The sequence below is a fragment of the Puma concolor genome, chromosome C1, assembly GCF_028749965.1.
Source record: "Puma concolor isolate L17-30 chromosome C1, mPumCon1.1.hap2, whole genome shotgun sequence".
Classification (NCBI taxonomy): Eukaryota; Metazoa; Chordata; class Mammalia; order Carnivora; family Felidae; genus Puma; species Puma concolor.
In genome coordinates this window covers 100,937,316-100,956,269 of record NC_141674.1, presented here as the reverse complement: position 1 = coordinate 100,956,269, position 18,954 = coordinate 100,937,316, and the positions used below count along the sequence as shown (strand labels likewise).

General features: G+C 38.8%; 1 protein-coding gene across 2 annotated transcripts in view; it reads right to left on the bottom strand.

Moving 5' to 3' along the window:
- MAN1A2 (mannosidase alpha class 1A member 2) overlaps positions 1–18,954 on the bottom strand; it is a 175,520-nt gene that overhangs the window by 136,781 nt on the left and 19,785 nt on the right. For both annotated transcript variants that reach the window (XM_086717938.1, XM_025934471.2), the window contains exon 2: positions 676–931. In XM_086717938.1, coding sequence (XP_086574064.1) covers positions 676–931 — 256 coding nt within the window. The remainder of the gene's footprint in view (positions 1–675; positions 932–18,954) is intronic.

The following is an 18,954-nucleotide window of genomic DNA, read 5'->3' as shown; positions in this document are numbered from 1 at the left end:
TCACAGGCACTGCAACTGCAAACTCTACCAAGAATTAGCAGGAGTTCTAATTGACAAAATTTAACTGTAATATTCACCAGACTTTCCCCTCTCTGTTATTGTCTTTATCTCCAAGTAATTCCTAGAATAACAAATTGAAAGACTTCTGAGATTAAACAATTTAAAGAATTCTGAGGTCAACCGCTTCCCATTCCTCAATCCATTGAGACTGTTTGGAAGGAATCTGCAGTGTGGTTGAGGGGTCTCATGACCCATTCCTTAAAAGATGGCAGATATAATGTTAACTTTTCAGGAGCATGTTTATGAGGAGATTTGCATAGTATCTAGCAGAGTCCCTTGTAAGTAAACCCTTAAGAAATTTCCTATTCAATGATGAATTATTTACAGATCTAGTCTACATTATTTATAAAATGCTGACTATCAAAAGATCTCTCAATACAGAATGGTATAACAATCCAAACATTATATCAAAATTTTAAGTGTCCAATAATATTACAATCCATATTAAGAAAGAGTGAGTTCTAGCCTTTACTGCCAACTTGGAATCTGAACTACGACCATGACCCAAAAACAAACAAGAAAAAGTATGACACGATAGATGATACAAATGTTCATATATATTAAAATCCAGTCAAATGCCATAACCATTCCATATCATAAATCTCAGCTTATTACCTCTTTAATTTTTTCCCTTTTCTTTCTTATGTCATTATCTTCTGGGTCTCCACCATCTATTCCTATTAGATTTGGTATAGGGACTGGTGGCAGTGGCTTCTTCTCTTTTGTCTTCATTTCTTGGACTACCTTATTTTTCTCTGTCTGAATTTCTGCTCTGATTTCCTCTCTCGACTTTTTTAATTTTTCTTTTGCTTCTTCCAGGGCCTTCTCGTGATCAGCTCGAATTTTATTTCTCAAACGTTCTTCTTCTTCCCTGTGAGAAGAAAAAAAGACTAGTTAAGAATAACCCTTAATTACTTCAATATAAAATTTAAACTTTCTACCAAACCCTGGTAGATGTTTTCTACTCCTACCATTAAAAGGTAAGGATGATCTGTGAGAGACCCAGCTCTATCTGCCCCTACAGGATACATGTAACTTGGTATAAGCCCTGGGTACTAAACAGTAAACACTCTACAAACCTGGAGAAGAGGGAACCTAGAAAGAAAGTTACAATTGCAGGACCAAAAGAGCAATCGGTAACTTGTCAGGAGACACATGAAAAAGGAAAAGTGGGAGAAGGAGAGAAGGGAGGGGGAGAGGGGCAGAGAGACAAACCAGAGAGAAAACTAGATGGGGGAGAGAAAACTAGTAACAGAATTAAGTATGAAGAGGGGACAAAAATATAAATATGGGGTCAAGGAAAGAGATAAGTGGAAAAGATAAGAGCTCAGGAAATTTTTCATTTGTTACATAGTACAAGACACGCTTCTAAAACTTTCACATTTTGGAAATACCATAGCTCTTAAAACACAATTCCCAACTGATGTGGGCAGAATGCTTAAAACTCCCTTGAGCCCTCGTTAAAAATACAGATTCCAATTCGGTAGGTCTGTATGAAACCCATGAATGTGTATTATTAAGAAATCCTCTGAGGAATTCTGGTATGCACACAGATTTGGAAACCACTACCGCAGGGGACGCCTACAGGGTCTTTCACCCAGCCCTAGTTTTGTGAGAGCTCGATCTTCTCTCCACACATCTGCCCCAATCCACACGAATGAATACAAGAGTGGTAGTTACTATTTTCCAAATCAGCCAATGATGACTCCTCTAAGGGTAAATATCTAGCTCCACAGTCAGCAGAGTCCCCTCTCCAGAAATTTAATTCATACTCTGCACGCAGCTGGATCCACAACATTGCTGGTGGGAATATAAAATGGTACAGCCACTCTGGAAAAGGTTAGTGATTTCTTAAGAAACTAAACACACAACTATCACAAAATTCGGCAACTGCACTGGACATTTATCCTGGAGAAGCGAAGGCTTATGTTGACACAAAAACCTATACACAGCCCATGGCAGAAAGACAAGAACTGTATGATTCCACCCATATGAGACACTCAGAGTAGTCAAAATCCTAGAAAGGAGAACGGTGGCTGCCAAAGGATGGGGGAAAGGGAAATGGGAAGTTCCTGGTTAATGGGTAGAGCTGCAGCTCCTACAAGATGAAAGAGTTCTGGAGATGGCGGCTCAACAATATGACAGCATTTACTACCACTGCACCGTATGCTTAAAAATAGCTAACGTGACAGATGTTACATGTATTTTACCACAATTGCTAAAAATTGGGGGGGGGGGGGGGGGGGGGCGGATCCTATACAGGAAAGTTGGTGACGGCTTTACCCATAATAGGCAAAAACTGGAAACAACCCAGGTGTCCTCCAACAAGTAAATAAACAAACCACTGTTTCTACTTGGTATAGCCACAATATGGAATACTACTTGCAATAAAAAGAAATAAACAATTCATCTACACTTGAATGAATTTCAAAGGTATTACTATGTGAGTGAAAGAAGCCAGTCTCAAAAGGTTACATTCTAGATTTTTTTTTTTTAACGTGACATTCTCAAAAAGACAAAAATGTAAGGATGGTGAATAAATCAGTGGTTGCCAGGAGTTACGGATGGGGGAAGGGTTGGCTATAAAGGAATAACACGAGAGTTTTTTGGGATGATAGCATTGTTACATATCCCAATTATAGTGACTATGGGAATATGTACGTGTGTTTAAAAATCACAGAAGTGTACATCGAGAAAAATATCAATTTACAGTCTAATATTAAAAATTAAATTGTTAAATGTTTAGAGAAAAAAACTGGATTGCTAGCAGTAAGAAGGGGTGATGAGGAAAACATGAGAGAGAAAAGAGGGGAGAGAGCAACAAAGACAGTCAGGGCAACACAAGGGAACTTGAGGGCAGGGAGAAAGCAGCCATGGGGCCTGCAGACAGACTGGAGGTGAGAAGAATGCAGCAGGGGGGAGCCAAACAGAGTCTCAGATAACAAGGCAGACACAGGCAAGCACCGCCCAACAGCCTTCCAGTCCCCCTCCCTCCCCTTACGACACAGAAACCCTGTGCCTAGCCCCAGAGAAGAGATGTGTCTATGCCAACCAAGTCTTTCTCACACGCCCCTGTAGCTAGGGGTGGTCGCAGAACCTTATTCCAACTACAGAGACAAAAGAGGACTACTGGGAAATATTTTCCTTTTGGGATTAAAAAACGGACAGAACGATTTGAGAAAAGAGCCTGTTAGCTACTAAGACCAAATCTACCTGAACACAGATTCCAGTCTCCAAATGTGGCTGTGACGCCTAAAGCTATGATAGTCAAAACGCAGGAAGCCTGGGGACAAACGGCCAACACGGCTGAGAAAAGACAACAAAGAGGTAAAGTGCCTACTGATATCACTGGGTTGCTGCCAGGGCCTTTACCGGTCAGTCCCATAATTTCAGACAGGGGGGTTGAAACAGTGGGGTGTTCTTTCACTTCCATCTAAGAATTTTTCCAAGTCACTCATTCAGTGAGCAGACAGGTACATGGTCAGGAAGGCAAAGGCCTAGGACTAAGCACCAACGAAGAAGCACATCAAACAGAGACGACCAGTTCTTTCAAGGGCAGTTTCTGTCCTGATGACAAGTGGGAGAGTCTCTATAGGGAACTACACTTTCCGCCTCTAGCTCCAAGCACCATGTCACCACTGAATGGCACACGGAAGCCCCCACCATGTTTGCAGTGGCTCATCTGTGCCATCACTGCGGAAAGCATCTTCGCCCACCAGTACACCTCCACAAAGTTGGGTATTACATGCCACTTTCTAGAGCCTATCCTGGGAGCAAGGGAGAAATACGGGCCACAATACATTCTATGTCCCTCTCCAAAGCTTCACAATGCACAGGGGTATTTTAAAGACTCTGAGAAGTCCCGCAATAAAAGTGCCTAACACCTCCTAACTTTATTTAGTCACAGTCCCCATTTTCTTCACACACCACTTTTAGCATGCCATGAAACACGCCGCCACAGAAGATAGCCCTCCAACTATGCCATCAACCACACAAGCCCTTGGGAGAACCCTGCCACTTTTTTGCTGTGTGGCATTAGATGGATGTCACCTCTCTGAGCCTCCTTTTCCCCACCAACCTCCCAAGACTGTTGTCAGGAGTAGATGAGATGACACAGGAGTCTAAGAGTATAGAAAAGTCTTTATCAACTCAGTTTTCTTTCTTCCCTTACTACCTACCCTCCCCCCCCCCCCCCCCCCCCCCCGAGCCATTTAACGATTTGGGCTAACATCAGCACTCTCAGGTACCAGGACCAACACCCAGAGACATCCTGCAACTTCTCGGCTTCCCTGCACTGAATGACACAACAGCTTCTGGGCAAACCTACAAGGACTTAGAGGGCACCAAATGCTCTTAAAATGGGGCCAGCCTCCTGCAGAACTAGGAGAGAGCTGTGCCCTTTCTCTTCCAGCCCTGACTCCTTTGCCCATATGTCCATAATACCAGTTGGGGCCTTCAGGATTACCTTAGAAATAATAGTGGGCATGAGTGTAGAGAAACTTATTTTCATTTACTATTCTTTAAATGCTAATATCTATTATTTCTCTGAAAGTGAAGAAGATATTTGATAGCAACATATGTGAACAATTTTCAAATTATACTTTAAAAATTATTTTTAAAAATAAAAATTGAGGACACCTGGGTGACTCAGTCAGTTAAGCATCTGCTTCTTGATTGTGGCTCAGGTCATGATCTCACGGTTGTGAGTTCTAGTCCCACACATCAGGCTCTGCGCTGACTCTCTCTCTCTCTGCCCTTCCCCTGCTTGCTCACTATCTCAAAAATAAACATTTAAAAAATAATAATAAAATAAAAATAAAAATTTGAACCCTCTAAATTGCAGTACTCTGTACAAAAGCCCCAGTCACATTATTCCAGTTCATTGTTAATGGCATCCAAACGGTGTTCACCAGAACCTATAGACATTGGTTCACCAGAACATTGTGCAGAGCTTTATTCAAAAACATTTTGAAAATCTAAAAGACCTATAAATTTGCATTTGTCCCAAATAATCATTTGTTTAGCAATTTAGTGAGCATAGTCACCACAGAATAAACACCATGAACTGAAATGCAAAGAAAGACCAGTCTAGTCCCTAAGAGGAGCTCCAGAGTCCAAGGAATTGAGTCAGACCTCTTGTCAATGGGGTGCCAAGAAGAACTGTTTTATAGTTGGGGAGAAAAAATACTCAGAGTAAAAGTACTTAATCCAAAAGTCAGGAGACAATTCTCTTTCCAGCTCTGCCCCAACTTACTCTGCAATCTGGCACAAATCACTAAAAACCTCCAAGATCGGTATTTTTGGGGAAAACAGATATTAATACTACCCTGACTACACCACTCGGCTAGTGATATCCAAGGTAAGTAAAAGTATTCCATTAATAATATCTAACATCCTAACCTCTCTGCTAGTTTTCTTCCATTTTTTATTTTCATTTCATCAGTGTCCTTTCAAGGGGCACCTCAAATTTTTAGTGGCCAAATCTCTAGATGTTTATAGCAGCTGAATCAACTCTTTCGGATGTTTATTTTCACCTACTTGATCTTTTACTCACATATTTTCAAGATTTTTTTAACTTTGATATCTTCAACAGATAACCATGTGAACCTCCACCTGTGTATGTCTGTACCTTTCCATCAGTGACTTGTATCTTTTTGTTTAGTAAAGAATCCAGCCTTGTCTAAAGGGAAGTCTGGCCTTTGTCCTCAATTTCTCGCATACCTGATGAAAACGTCCTTGTGTATGGTGGGTGCTGGCCACATCAGACAGTCCCAGAGGCAGGGCTGGCCACTCTAGAAACACCAACAGTATGACTTAGGGTGAGGGTTCTGGGTCAAACAGTTTCACGGAGACTGACTTCAGTCATGTGGACAATCAATTAATCATGCCATAACAAAGCCTTAATAAAAACTCTGGACACCAAAGCTCAGGCAAGCTTACTGGCTAGCATATGTACTGAAACACACTGATGGGGAGAGACTAATGTCCTGACTTCACAAGGACAGGATACTAGAAGCCCCACGTTTGGAACCTTCCTGGACCTCACCCAATGTGAAGTCTGACTATAAACTCTATCCTTCTCCTGTAATCTATAATTCTCTCATGAATGTAACAGCTTTCAGTAAGTTCTGTGAGTGCTAGCAAATGATCAGGCCTGAGGGTGGTGGTAGGAGACCCCTGAATTGCAGGTCCTGGCAGAACTGAGGTTGTCTTGTGGAGAACTTTGCCATTTGACTAACTCTGAATACCTTCCAAGGCTTCCAATAAAATTTGGCCTTACATCTATAGGTTCTCATGAGATCTGAAATTGCTTTTTTTCAATTATGTTTAATGTGTAATATTTAACTCACTCTTTGATACCTGACACATAACGTAAGGTTTGGTTTCTTTGCTACTGTTGTCTTGTTTTGTTTTGTCCTTCCACACATCCTGGATCCTTGAAAGGCAAAGGGGAATGACAAAAAACTAATAATTGTTGTGGCTTAGATATACAAGATACTGGCTTAGTCAGTTACTTATTTAATTCTGACACCAATTTATGAGGCACCCTCTATTAAGCACTGTACTCCATCTTGTTAGGAAAATACTAAGGCACAAAGAGAAAAATTAAGTAATCTGTTCAGGGTCATAAAGCTAGTAAGTAGACTAGACACAAACATAGGCATTTTGACATATGTATTTATGCGAATAGTGCCTTTCATAGAAGAGATGAATTGTATTAAAGGGTTTGTCTCTTACTGTGCAGATACAAACACTATTTCTCAATCTTTTCTCCCTTCTTCTTTCATCCTAGAGCCCTCAATTTTTAGCTAAGCACATGCTCCTGCTAAATAAAACTCTACTTCTCAGCCTCCCTTACTGAAGCTGCCCTACAGAATTTGTATGATCAGAAATAAACTTTTATCTTGCTTAAGCCACTGTTGTTTTGTGACTTTTATGTTTGGTAAAATGACCTAATATTAACTGAGCCACTCTCCAACCTACATGTTCTCTTTCCCTCAGGCTTTCATTAGTATCTGAGGGCTGATCTGCCAGAAAGAAACTAACCAGGTGATAAATTTCAGTCTCCAATTAGAGTATTAAAATAAGTCATGTTTGGAAACATTGTAAAGGGCAAATACAGCCTCAGTTACATGAGGATCTGTAAGATCACACTGAAATCTTATCTGGCAAAGATTTTAAGCAGATATACAAATACTTCCCCTTTATGCTCATTCTCTTCCTCTCTACTCTTCACCTAACAAACATGAAGTTCCATCCATCCTTAAAAAAACTAAAACCTTCCCTCAAAGAAGTGCCTGTCTCCACATTCATTGGTGTCTCCCTTCCTTCTACCCACTATACTGTTTCAAAAAGTACCACACTTGCTGTTTCCATTTTCCTTAACCTCACATCATTCATCTATCTGTGACAGTTAAAAACCAACAACGAAGTTCTCCTTTGAAACTACCTCTTCCTCATACTTGCCTTTCAAACTGTTGATCACACACTGGCTTTACCACCATCAATCCGCACCAAAATGTTGTATTCCATTCTCAATTCTGTTCTCACTCTATGTATTCCTCCTATTCAACACCAACCGTTTTCTCAACTATTATATTAAAAACAAAAACACACAGTCAGCCTTTACCATAAGGTTACTAAGTACTCCAAATCCAAATTTCTAACAGCATGTAAGACACCATGCCAAACACCTCCAATTCAACATGTCCAAAACAGAACTGAATGATTACTATGAAAAAGGGACAATCACAGGCTAGGTTCATTCACGAACACAGATTCTTTTTAATTAAAATATTAGCAAAGTTAATCAGCAATAATAAAACATAGAAAAAAATAATTCATCATAACTAATTGGACTCATCCCAGAAATAAGGACAGCTTAACATGAGAATATTCAATCCATGTAATTTACCTATTACTAAAGAATAAAAATTATACAAATCATTCAGTAGAAACAGGAGAAACCTACATTTTAGGGAATTTGGGGTTGCATTCACGGTAATTTCAGATTAAGTCCATAGTTATCAGTCAATGAATTAAGTTCAGCTTAATTCAGTGATAATCAACAAACAGCTACCAAATGTGAGGGAGCTAATAATCCAATAAATATGTAAACAAAGTAAATATAAGATGAATGGATCACAACAAAGGAAGTAAGTAACTACAGGTATTGTAGGTTGTAGACAGGAGAGGTACTGTAGGCTAGACAGAAGAGGTAAGATATCCACAGAAAAGGTATTTTCTAAGTATGCCTTGAGAAGATTTACATAGCAGAATAGCATTTCTAATGCATGATCTTCGGGGCACCTGCGTGGCTCAGTCAGTTAAGCATCCAACTCTTGGTATCAACTCAAGTTATGATCTTATGGCTCGTGGGATGGAGCCCAGGCTGTGAGCACAGAGCCTGCTTGGGATTCTCTCTCTCCTCTCTCGCCAACCCCCCAAAATAAATAAACATTAAAAAATTTTTTAAAAGAAATGCATGATCTTCAAATACAAATTAAAAGGAAAAACATGAGTTTGCCAGGCAGATGAAGAAAATAAAGGCAAGCGAGGTATAGACGGGATAGTATATAAAGATAGGGAAGAAGTGACACAACACACCAGTTAGCAAATAAATTGCTTTGGATGCTAAATGATAGTGTGCGTGGTGAGAGAGGGTACAGTAGAGTAAAACAGACCAGACCTAACAAGGAAGCCAGAGAAGACAAAAGCTCAATCATGAACAGAGCTTGCACTGCATCCTGATGACACACACCTGTACTTAAATCTTAAAAAAACAAAAACAAAAACAAAAACCTGCCTCTTGAGGACTGACTACTTGGGGGTAGGGGGTTAGGGAGGAAGATGATATAGGAAATGGGAGTTAAGAGGTCACAACAGCCTCTCAAGCAAAAAAAAAAAAAAAAAAGGTAAGGACCTAATAAAAATCCATCTAAAGTAGATATGCAGAAGTGGGACCAAATATCGGAGATCTTAGAAAGGCAAGGCCAATAATATTTAGATAAGTGATTAAACATGAATGGGAAAAAATTAAATGATAGGTTTTTTATTATAGTGACTGGATAGAAAGGGGTAGTTAACTAGCATTAACTAACTACAGTGACCCTGAGTAAAGGGAAAGATGAGAAAAAAACGAGTAGGTATGGTTTTACACATGCTATGTTTAAAAAGTCAACAGAGCAAGCAGATGTCCAGGGCTGAAGACATGGATTTGGAAATCATCAGCCTCCAGAGGAGCTGAAGCTCCCACCTAACTGCTCACTCACATGGGTGAACTTTATGGTATGTAAAGTAAACCTCATAAAGATGTTTATTAAAAACCAGGAGCAGTTATTCTGCTACCAGACAGCAGTTTTCAGAGCAGGGAAAAAGAGGGTTTTATAATAACAGGGTCAATACATCATGAGAATATAGCAAGAGAATATAACAATGTAAACATTATATACCTAATCAAAGGGTTTCGAAATATGTGAAGCGAAACTGATAGAAATAAAAGAAGTAGACAAATCCATAGCATATTAGGCAAATTCAACACCTTTCATTCAATGATTCATAAAAGAAGTAGAAGGAAAGTCAGTAAGGCCATGAAAGGCAGACAACACACCATCAACCAACCTAACCTAACTGACATTTAGAAAACACACTACCGAACAACAGCAAAACACACATTCTGTTCAAATGCAAACAGAACATTTACCAACACAGACCATTTTCTGGGCTGTAAAACAAGTCTCAATACATTTAAAACGAGTCAAACCATACAGAGTATGTTTTTTGCCCTCACTAGAATTAAAGTGGCAATCAATAACATGAAGGTATCCAGAGCATCTCCAAATATTTAAAGAATAGAGTAATACATCTCTCAATAATCAAGATTCTAAAAAAAATGAAAAGTGATACCAGACGGGGGCACCTGGATGGGTCAGTCAGTTAGGCCTCCAACTCCTGATTTCAGCTCAGGTCATGATCTCATGGTTGGTGGGATCAAGCTCCACATCCAGCTCTGTGCTCAGTGTGGACAGCCTCTCTCCCTCTCTCTCTCTCTGCCCCAACCCCACTCACACACACTCGCTCACTTGCTCTCTCAAAATAAATAAACATTTAAAAACACTTTTAAAAATAGGGATGCGAGATGACTATAGTGATGGATGCACGTAAGAGCTCATATACTAACCACCACTGAATTGTACACTCTCAGGGGTTGAACTGTATGGTATGTGAATCAGATCTCAATAAAGCTGTTTTTTAAAATTTTAAATTAGAAAGTGCCTTCAACTAAAAGATAATAGAAACATCAAAATTTGTAAATGAAGCTACAGGAATCCTTACAGAAAATTCACAGCACGAAAATGCAAGTATGAAGAAAAGAAGAAAGGTTAGAGGGACAGTTACAACACAACCAATCCATATTAGAAAGATCTTACGTAAAGGGCCTCAGGTTCTACTTAACAGAAAAAGAGAAAATTAAACCTAAAGTCAGCAGAAGAAAGGGAGTAATAAAAATGAAAAAGAAAACAGAAAACTGAACATTGAGCAAAACCAATGAAGCAAAAAGCTCACGCTGAGATTTAAAAAAATAAATTTCTGGGGCGCCCGGGTGGCTCAGTAGGTTGAGCGACAGACTTCGGCTCAGATGATGATCTCACGATTTGTGAGTTCGAGCCCCGCGTTGAGCTCTGTGCTGACAGCTCAAAGCCTGGCGCCTGCTTCTGATTCTGTGTCTCCCTCTCTCTGCCCCTCCCCCACTCATGCTCTGTCTGTCTCAGAAATAAACATATACAAAATTAAAAAAAAATAAACTTCTGACAATACCATTAAGAAAGGGTAAAAAGAGAAGCCACAAATTATAAAAACTAGAATGAAAGCACCAGCAAAACTACAATACTACAAATATTAAAATTACTGTAAGGGACTATTTTTTTACTAAGTTACATCAAAAAGTCAACAATCTACATTTCTTGTTTTTTAAAAAAAATAATAATACTTAAGTGGAGTCAAGAGGACCTAGATTACCTGAAAAGCAAGTATCTGTTAAAGGAACTGAATGTATACTTAAACCTTTCTACAGAAAACTCCAGTTCAGATGATTTCAACAGTGAACTCTACCAAGTATTTAGGGAAGACTTAGTCTCAGCTCCACAGAAACTCAGGAAACAGAAGAGGGGATACTTCTCATTTCATGAGGGCAACATTACCTTGATACCAAACCAGACAGAAATAATAAATAAATAATTGCTCCTTGTGAACATAGAAAAACACTTCTATGATTTAAAAAATACATAATGAGGGGCGCCTGGGTGGCGCAGTCAGTTAAGCGTCCGACTTCAGCCAGGTCACGATCTCGCGGTCCGTGAGTTCGAGCCCCGCGTCAGGCTCTGGGCTGATGGCTCAGAGCCTGGAGCCTGTTTCCGATTCTGTGTCTCCCTCTCTCTCTGCCCCTCCCCCATTCATGCTCTGTCTCTCTCTGTCCCAAAAATAAACGTTGAAAAAAAAAATTTAAAAAATACGTAATGACTAAATGGCATTAAATTCAAAAACCAAAAGATGCAATTTACCATATTAACAGACTTTTAAGAAATGACTGCATGATCGGTCATCTCAACAGATACAGAAAAGACATTTGGCCAAATCCCAATTCCTATTCCTGATTAAAAAAACAAAAACAAAAAACTCTCAGCAAACTAACAATGTAAGGGAACTTCCTAATCTGATAAAGGGCATCTATGAAAAACCTACAGCTAACATCATCCTTAATGGTGAAAATCTAAATGCTTTCCCCCTAGAAGTTGAGGAACAAGGGGAAGGATGCCCACTCTCACTATTTCCATTCAAAAATGTATGAGAGATTCTAGTCAGTGCAAAAGGCCAAGAAAAAATAGGCAATTAGTTAAGAAAGGAGGAAATAAAACTGTATTAATTCAGACAGGACTGTAGAAAACCCATAACCCAAGGCCTAATCATATTTTGCGATTTTGCACCTTTCAGACTATACACATGGTAACCCCTCCTTCTGGAATCTTCCCTATTCTGTCCCTGATGAGTCATACTCAGCCATCAAAATCCCACTCACAAGTTTTCGCTATCCAGCACAGAAAATCCAGCATTCTCCATATTCCCCTTTGAGATATAATTGACACAGAGCACTGTAAATTAAATTTCAGGAATACATGTTGATTTGACAGATTTATATGTGGCAACATGATAACCACCATAGCATTACCTAACATCTCTATCATGTCATAGAATCACCATTTCTTATTTGTGGTAGGAACATTTAAGATCCACCCTCTTAATAACTTCCAAGTATATACTGCTGTATATTAGATCCCCAGAACTTGTTCATTTTACAATTGAAGTTTGTACCCTCTAACCAACATCTCCCCATTTCCCCCACCCCTGAAAACCACAATTCTAAATCTCTGTTTCTACGATTTGGGCCTTTTTATATTCTACTTACAAGTGATACATTTGCCTTTCTCTGACTTGTTTCACTGAGCGTAATGCCCTCAAAGTCCATCCACGCTGTCACAAATGACAGCATGTACTTCTTTCACATGGGAAAAAAATATTCTGCCATATGTATACATACATCTTCTTTATCCATGTATCCAAACTGACAAACACGTAGATTGTTACCATATCCTGGCTATCATGAATGATGCTGCAGTAAACATGACAGCGCCAATATCCTGTCAAGATCCTGTTTCCATTCCCTTTCAACATATACCCAGAAGCGGGACTGCTGGATCTTACGGTGCGTCAGTTCTAACTTTTGGAGGAACCTTCATACCACGTTCCTTAGTGCCATACCAATTCACACTCCTACCATAGTGTACAAGGGGTCCCTTTTCTCCACATGCTAACACTTGTTATATCTCTTGTCTTTTTGACAACAAACCTCTAGCACCCGAAATGGTATTTCACTGTGCTTTTGATTTGCATTTCTCTGATGATTAGTGATATTAGGTATCTTTTCATGTATCTTTTGGCCATTTGTATGTCTTCTTTGGAAAAATCTATTCAGTTCCCCTGTCCATTTTTTAGTTGTATTGTTTGGGCTTTTTGCTGCTGAGTTGTATGAGTTCTTTATGTATTTTGGATATTAACTCCTTATCAGCAATATGATTTCCAAATATTTTTGCCCATTCTGTAGGTCACCTTTTCATTTTGTTGAATGTTTCTTCTGCTGCACAGAAGCTTTTTAGTTTGATGTAGTCCAGTTATTAATTTTTGCTTTTGTTTGTGCTTTTAATGTCATTTCCCAAAAAAATCACTGAAAAAGGCAAAAATGTCAAGGATCTTTCCCCCTGTTTTCTTCTGTAAGTCTGACTGTTTCAGGTCTTATGTTTAAGGCTATAGTCCACTTGGAGTAAATTTTTTTGAGTGGTATAAGTCCACTCTTCTGTATGTGGTTACCCAGTGTTCCCAATACCATTTATTGAGGACACTATTCTTTCCATTGAACATTTCTGACTCCCTTCTCAAATACTGTAATGGTTTATTTCTCTTGATTCTGTTCCATCGGTCTATGTGTCTATTTTTATGCCAGGACCATACTGTTTTGATTACTACAGCTCTCAAGTATAGTCTGAAGTCAGTAAGTGTGATGCCTTCAGCTTTGTCGCTCTTTCTCAAGAGTGCTTTGGCTATTTAGGGTCTTTTGTGACTTCATATGAATCTTAGGATTTTTTTTCTTCTAATTCTGTGAAAAATGCCATTTGAACTTTGATAGGGACTGCACCAAATGTCTATGGATAGCTTCAGGTAGCACAAGACATTTTAACTATATTAACTCTTGCAATCCATGAGCAGGTATATCTTCCCATTTATTTGTGTCTCTCCAAGTTCTTTTATCAAAGTCTTAATAGTTCTCACTGACAGATCTTTCACCTCCTTGGTTAAATTTATTCCTGAGTATTTTATTCTTTTTGATGCTATTGTGCATGGGATTGCTTTACTTCATTTTTAGATACTTCGTTGTTAGTGTATAGAAACATGACTGATTTCTATATATTGATTTTATATCCTGCAACTTTACTGAATTCATTGATTAGTCCTCACAGTTTTTTATGATGGAGTCTTTAGGATTTTCTATACATATGATCATATCATCTGCAAAGACCAATTATACTTCTTCCTTTCCAATCTGGATGCCTTTTATTTATTTTGCCTGCTCACCTGGCTAGGATTTCCAGTACTATGTTGAATACAGGTGGTTAGATTGAGCACTACTGCCTTATTCCTGATCTTAGAGGAAAAGATTTCATTTTTCACTGTTGAATATGTTGTTAGTTGTGGGCTTATAATACATGGCTTTTATTATGTTGTGGTACGTTCCTTCTATACCCAATTTATTGCAAGTTTTTATCATGAAAGGATGTTGTATTTTGTCAAATGCTTCTTCTGCATCTACTGAGATGATCATATGACTTTTATCTTTCATTCTATTAATGTGGTGTATCACATATATTGATTTGCATATTTGGGGCCACGCTTGCATCCCAGGAACAAATCCCAGGTGATCATGGTGTATGATCCTTTCAATGTGAGGCTGACCGTGGTTTGCTAATACTTTCTTGAGATTTCTGCAGTTCTTTCCTCAGGCATAGTGACCTGCAATTTTCTTTACTTGAAGTGTCCCTGCCTGGCTTTGAAATCAGAATAATGCTGGCCTTATTAAATGAGTTTGGGAATATTCCCTCTTTTCAAAATTCTGAAAAGTTTGAGAAGGACTGATGTTAATTTTTCCTTAAAAGTCTGTGGTAGATTTCACCCATGAAACCCTCCGGTCCTGGACTTTTCCTTGTTTGTTTTATTACTGTTTCAATTTCCTCCTTCTTCATGATCCAGACTTGACAGCTTGTAGGTTTCCATGATGTATCAATTTCTTCTAGGCTATCCAATTTGTTGGCATTTAATTGTTCTCAGTACTCCCTTACAATCCTTTGCATATCAGCAGTATCAGTTTTGTCCTCTTTAATTTCTGAATTTATTTGTCTTCACTTCAGTAGTCTAGCTAAAGGTTTGTCCATTTTATATTTTCAAAAAAAACAGCTTTTAGTTTGGCTGAGTTTTTCTATTGGTTTTCTGATCTCCATTTCTTTTTGTTCTGATCTTTTTATTTCCTTCTTTTAACTTTAGGCTTTGTTTCCCCTTTTCTTAGTTTCTTGAGGTTTAAAGTTAGGCTATATAAGATCTTTTTTTTATTTAATGTAGGAGTTTATCACCATAAACTTCCCTCCCAGAACTGCCTTTACAGCATCCCGTAAGTTTTGGTATGTTGTGTTTCCATTTTATGTTTCAAGGTAGTTTTTGATTTCCCTTTGGATTTCTTCTTCAACCCACTGATTGTTCAAGAGTATTTTGTTGAATTTCAACATTATTTATGAATTCTCCAGCTTTTGTTCTATAATTGATTTCTAGTTTCATACCATTGTTACTTTAAAAAAAGATATTTGGTATGATTTTAATACTCTTAAATTTATTAAGACTTGTTTTGTGATTTATCATACGATCTATCCTGGAAAATGTTCTGTGTACACTTGAGATGGATGGGTACTCTACTGCTGCTGGATGGAATGCTCTGTGTATGTTACATCCACTGGTCTCAAGTACGGTTCAAGTGCAAGTTTCCTTGTTAATTCTGTCTGGATCATCTACCCATAGTTAAAATGGGATATTGAAGTCTCCTCCCATTATAGTATAGTTGTCTACTTCCCCTTTCAGATATTTTAGTTTGCTTCATTTAAGTGCTGTGATGTTGGATACATATATAATTGTTTTATCTTCTTGATGAATTGACAGTTTTATCATTATATAATGACCTGCTTTGTCTTGTTACTGTTTTTGCTTAACTCTCTCATGTGTCTTATTTTTAAGCTCTCTGCTTAAAATTGGTTTCAATTTTTACGGTTTATTTTGAAGGCAAAAAAACACATTTTGTCAATTTGCTTCTCTTCCTTCAGGTTTTGCTAGAGCCTGAGATTAAAATCTAAGCACAGATAATGCAGACACACATATAACTAGATCATATATGCAAAAACCCATTATAAAACAAACCTTATAAGAAATGCAAAGTGTTTTCTTACCATTTAAAAATATGTAATAAGGCAATAGTAAAATCTCTACCCCAGAATGGAGATTCTAAATAAAACAAAGCCTGGCTATCCTCAATGAATCAAAAACTAAAAATGGACATAAAACTCAAAAGAAAAAGAAGGAACTAAGCATGTACCCAGTAACTCCCACCCTTTTGTTTCCTTCAGCTTCAATATAAGACTTTTATTTTATAATGTTCTTTTGTCTTAGAAGGTGACTCAGTTATTTTAAAAAAATTTTTTTTAACGTTTATTCATTTGAGAGACAGAAAAAGACACAGCGCGAGCTGTGGAGGGACAGAGAGGGAGACACAGGATCTGATGCAGGCTCCAGGTTCTGAGCTGTCGGCACAGAGCCCGATGCGGGGCTCTAACTCACAATCCGTGAGATCGTGACCTGAGCCAAAGTCGGGCACTTAACCGACTGAGTCACCCAAGCACCCTGTAGGTGATTTAGTATTGTAAGTAGTCCTTTTGATTAGCTAAAAATGTATAAAGAACAGGGGCGCCTGGGTGGCTCAGATGGTTAAGCATCAGACTCTTGATTTTAGCTCAGGTCACGATCTCAGTTTGTGAGATCAAGCCCCACACTGGGCTCTGTGTTGACAGTGTGGAGCCTGCTGGGATTCTTTCTCTTTCTCCCTCTCTCTCTTTCTCTCTCTCTCTCTCTCTCTCTTCCTCCCGCTCCCTTGCTTGAGCAATGTCTCCCTTTGTCTCTCTCTCTCCCTCTCTCAAAATAAACTTGAAAAACTATTTTTTAATAAAAAAAAGTATAAAGAAAAAATGTTGATGGTTTTCTCATCATTATAAAGATACTCTCCCACCAAAATCATAGTCATCAAAAAGTAACCATAAGTGGAGAGAGACCAGAAGCAACACTAATATACTATAATCATCAAGTCACACATGCAAGCCTGTGTTTATTGCAGCATTATTTCCAGTATCAATATATGAAAGAAACCTAAGTATCCATCAATAAATGTATGAATGTGTGATAAATACACAACACAGTATTACTTGGCCATTGAAAAAATGAGTTTTTGCCACTTGCAACAACATGGACAGGCCTAGAAGGTATTATGCTAAGAGAAATAAGTCAGACAAAGTCAAATACTATATGATTTCACTTAAATATGTAATCTAAAAACAAAACTAATGAACAAACAAAATGCACAGAAACAGACCCATAAATGCAAAGAAACAGTGACCGTCAGAGGGGAGGGTGGTGGGGGAAGGACAAAACAGATGAGAGGGAGTGGGAGGTACAGGCTCCCAGTCATGGAAGGAATAAGTCACCAGGGTGAAAAGTAAGGCACAGGGCCTACAGTCGATGGTACTGTAATAGCACCGCATGGTGACAGACAGCAGCTACGCTAGTGGTGAACAAAGCATATGTATACAGACTCCTCTGGTCGAATAACTCTGCTGTACACCTGAAACTAAAGTAACACCGTGTGTGTCCACTACACTTCAATTTAAAAAAAAAAATCAGCAAAAAAAAACAGGAAGACAGAAATCATTGGTTCAAAACGTCACTATCGGTCATCTGTGAAGACATAAAAAGTTTACCCTAAGTGTTATTTTTTAGTACTTTTTTTAATGTCTTACTTATTTTTGAGGGGTGGGGGAGGGGCAGAGAGAGATGGGGACAGACGATCCGAAGCAGGCTCTGTGCTGACAGCAGAGAGACTAATGCGGGGCTCAAACTCACGAACTGTGAGATCATGACCTGAGCTGAAGTCAGATGCTCAACTTGACCCACCCAGGAGCCCCTCTAAATGTTCTTTCTAAAAAGGTTTCACGGGGCGCCTGGGTGGCTAAGTCAGTTAAGCCCCCAACTCCTGATTCCAGCTCAGGTCACGGTCTCAAGGTTTCTGAGATCAAGCCCTGAATCAGGTTCTGCACTGACAGCACGGAGCCTGCTTGGGATTCTCTCTTCCTCTCTCTGCTCCCCCCAAAATAAAACAAAAACAAAAACTTAAAATAGAATTTTTAAAATAAATAAATAAAAATCAAAAGTTTTAATTAAGTTACTCATTTTTTTCCTATGGAGCAAAACATTCATTATCCATTCAGGTTTTATCGCAGCCCCTGGTCCAAAGCCACTATTTTCACCAAAAGCATCTTTACCAAGTACCCCTACCTACACTGGAAACAGTAAGATTCAGGAACAAAAGCTGTAGCCATCCCTCTTTGTTCCAGATCATTTCTCTAAGCTCTGCATTCCCATTTTCTAGTTTTGAACCTTCCTTCTCTTCTTGTTTCTCTAATTCTTGGCTGACATCCTCCTCCTTCACCTAGCCTCTTCAAACTGACAACTTGTTTCTGTGGCCTGCCTAAATTATTTGGACATTATGTCTTAGAATGAATGTGTCCCTAAAAATTCATAGACTGAATGTTCACATCACTAAAAACTCTAATGTTGAAATTAACTCCGAACACGATGGTATTTGGAAATGGGGCCTTTGGGACGTAATCAGGGTTAGACGGCATTGTAAGAGTAAAGGCCCTCATGATGGGATCAGTGGCCTTCTAAGAAGAGAAATCTTTTGCTCGTTCTCTCTCTCTCTCTCTCTCTCTCTCTTCCCCTCTATGGACCCCTCCTGTCCCACCCTAAGCACAGAAGAAAGGTCACATGAGGACACAGAAAGAAAGCAGCCACCTGCAAGCCAGGAAAAGAGACTTCCCCTGAAACCAAACACTGCTAGATCTTAACCTTAGAATGTCCAGCCTCTAAAACTGTGAGAAATAAGTCTCTGTTATTTAAGCCATCCACTCTCCGGTATTTTGT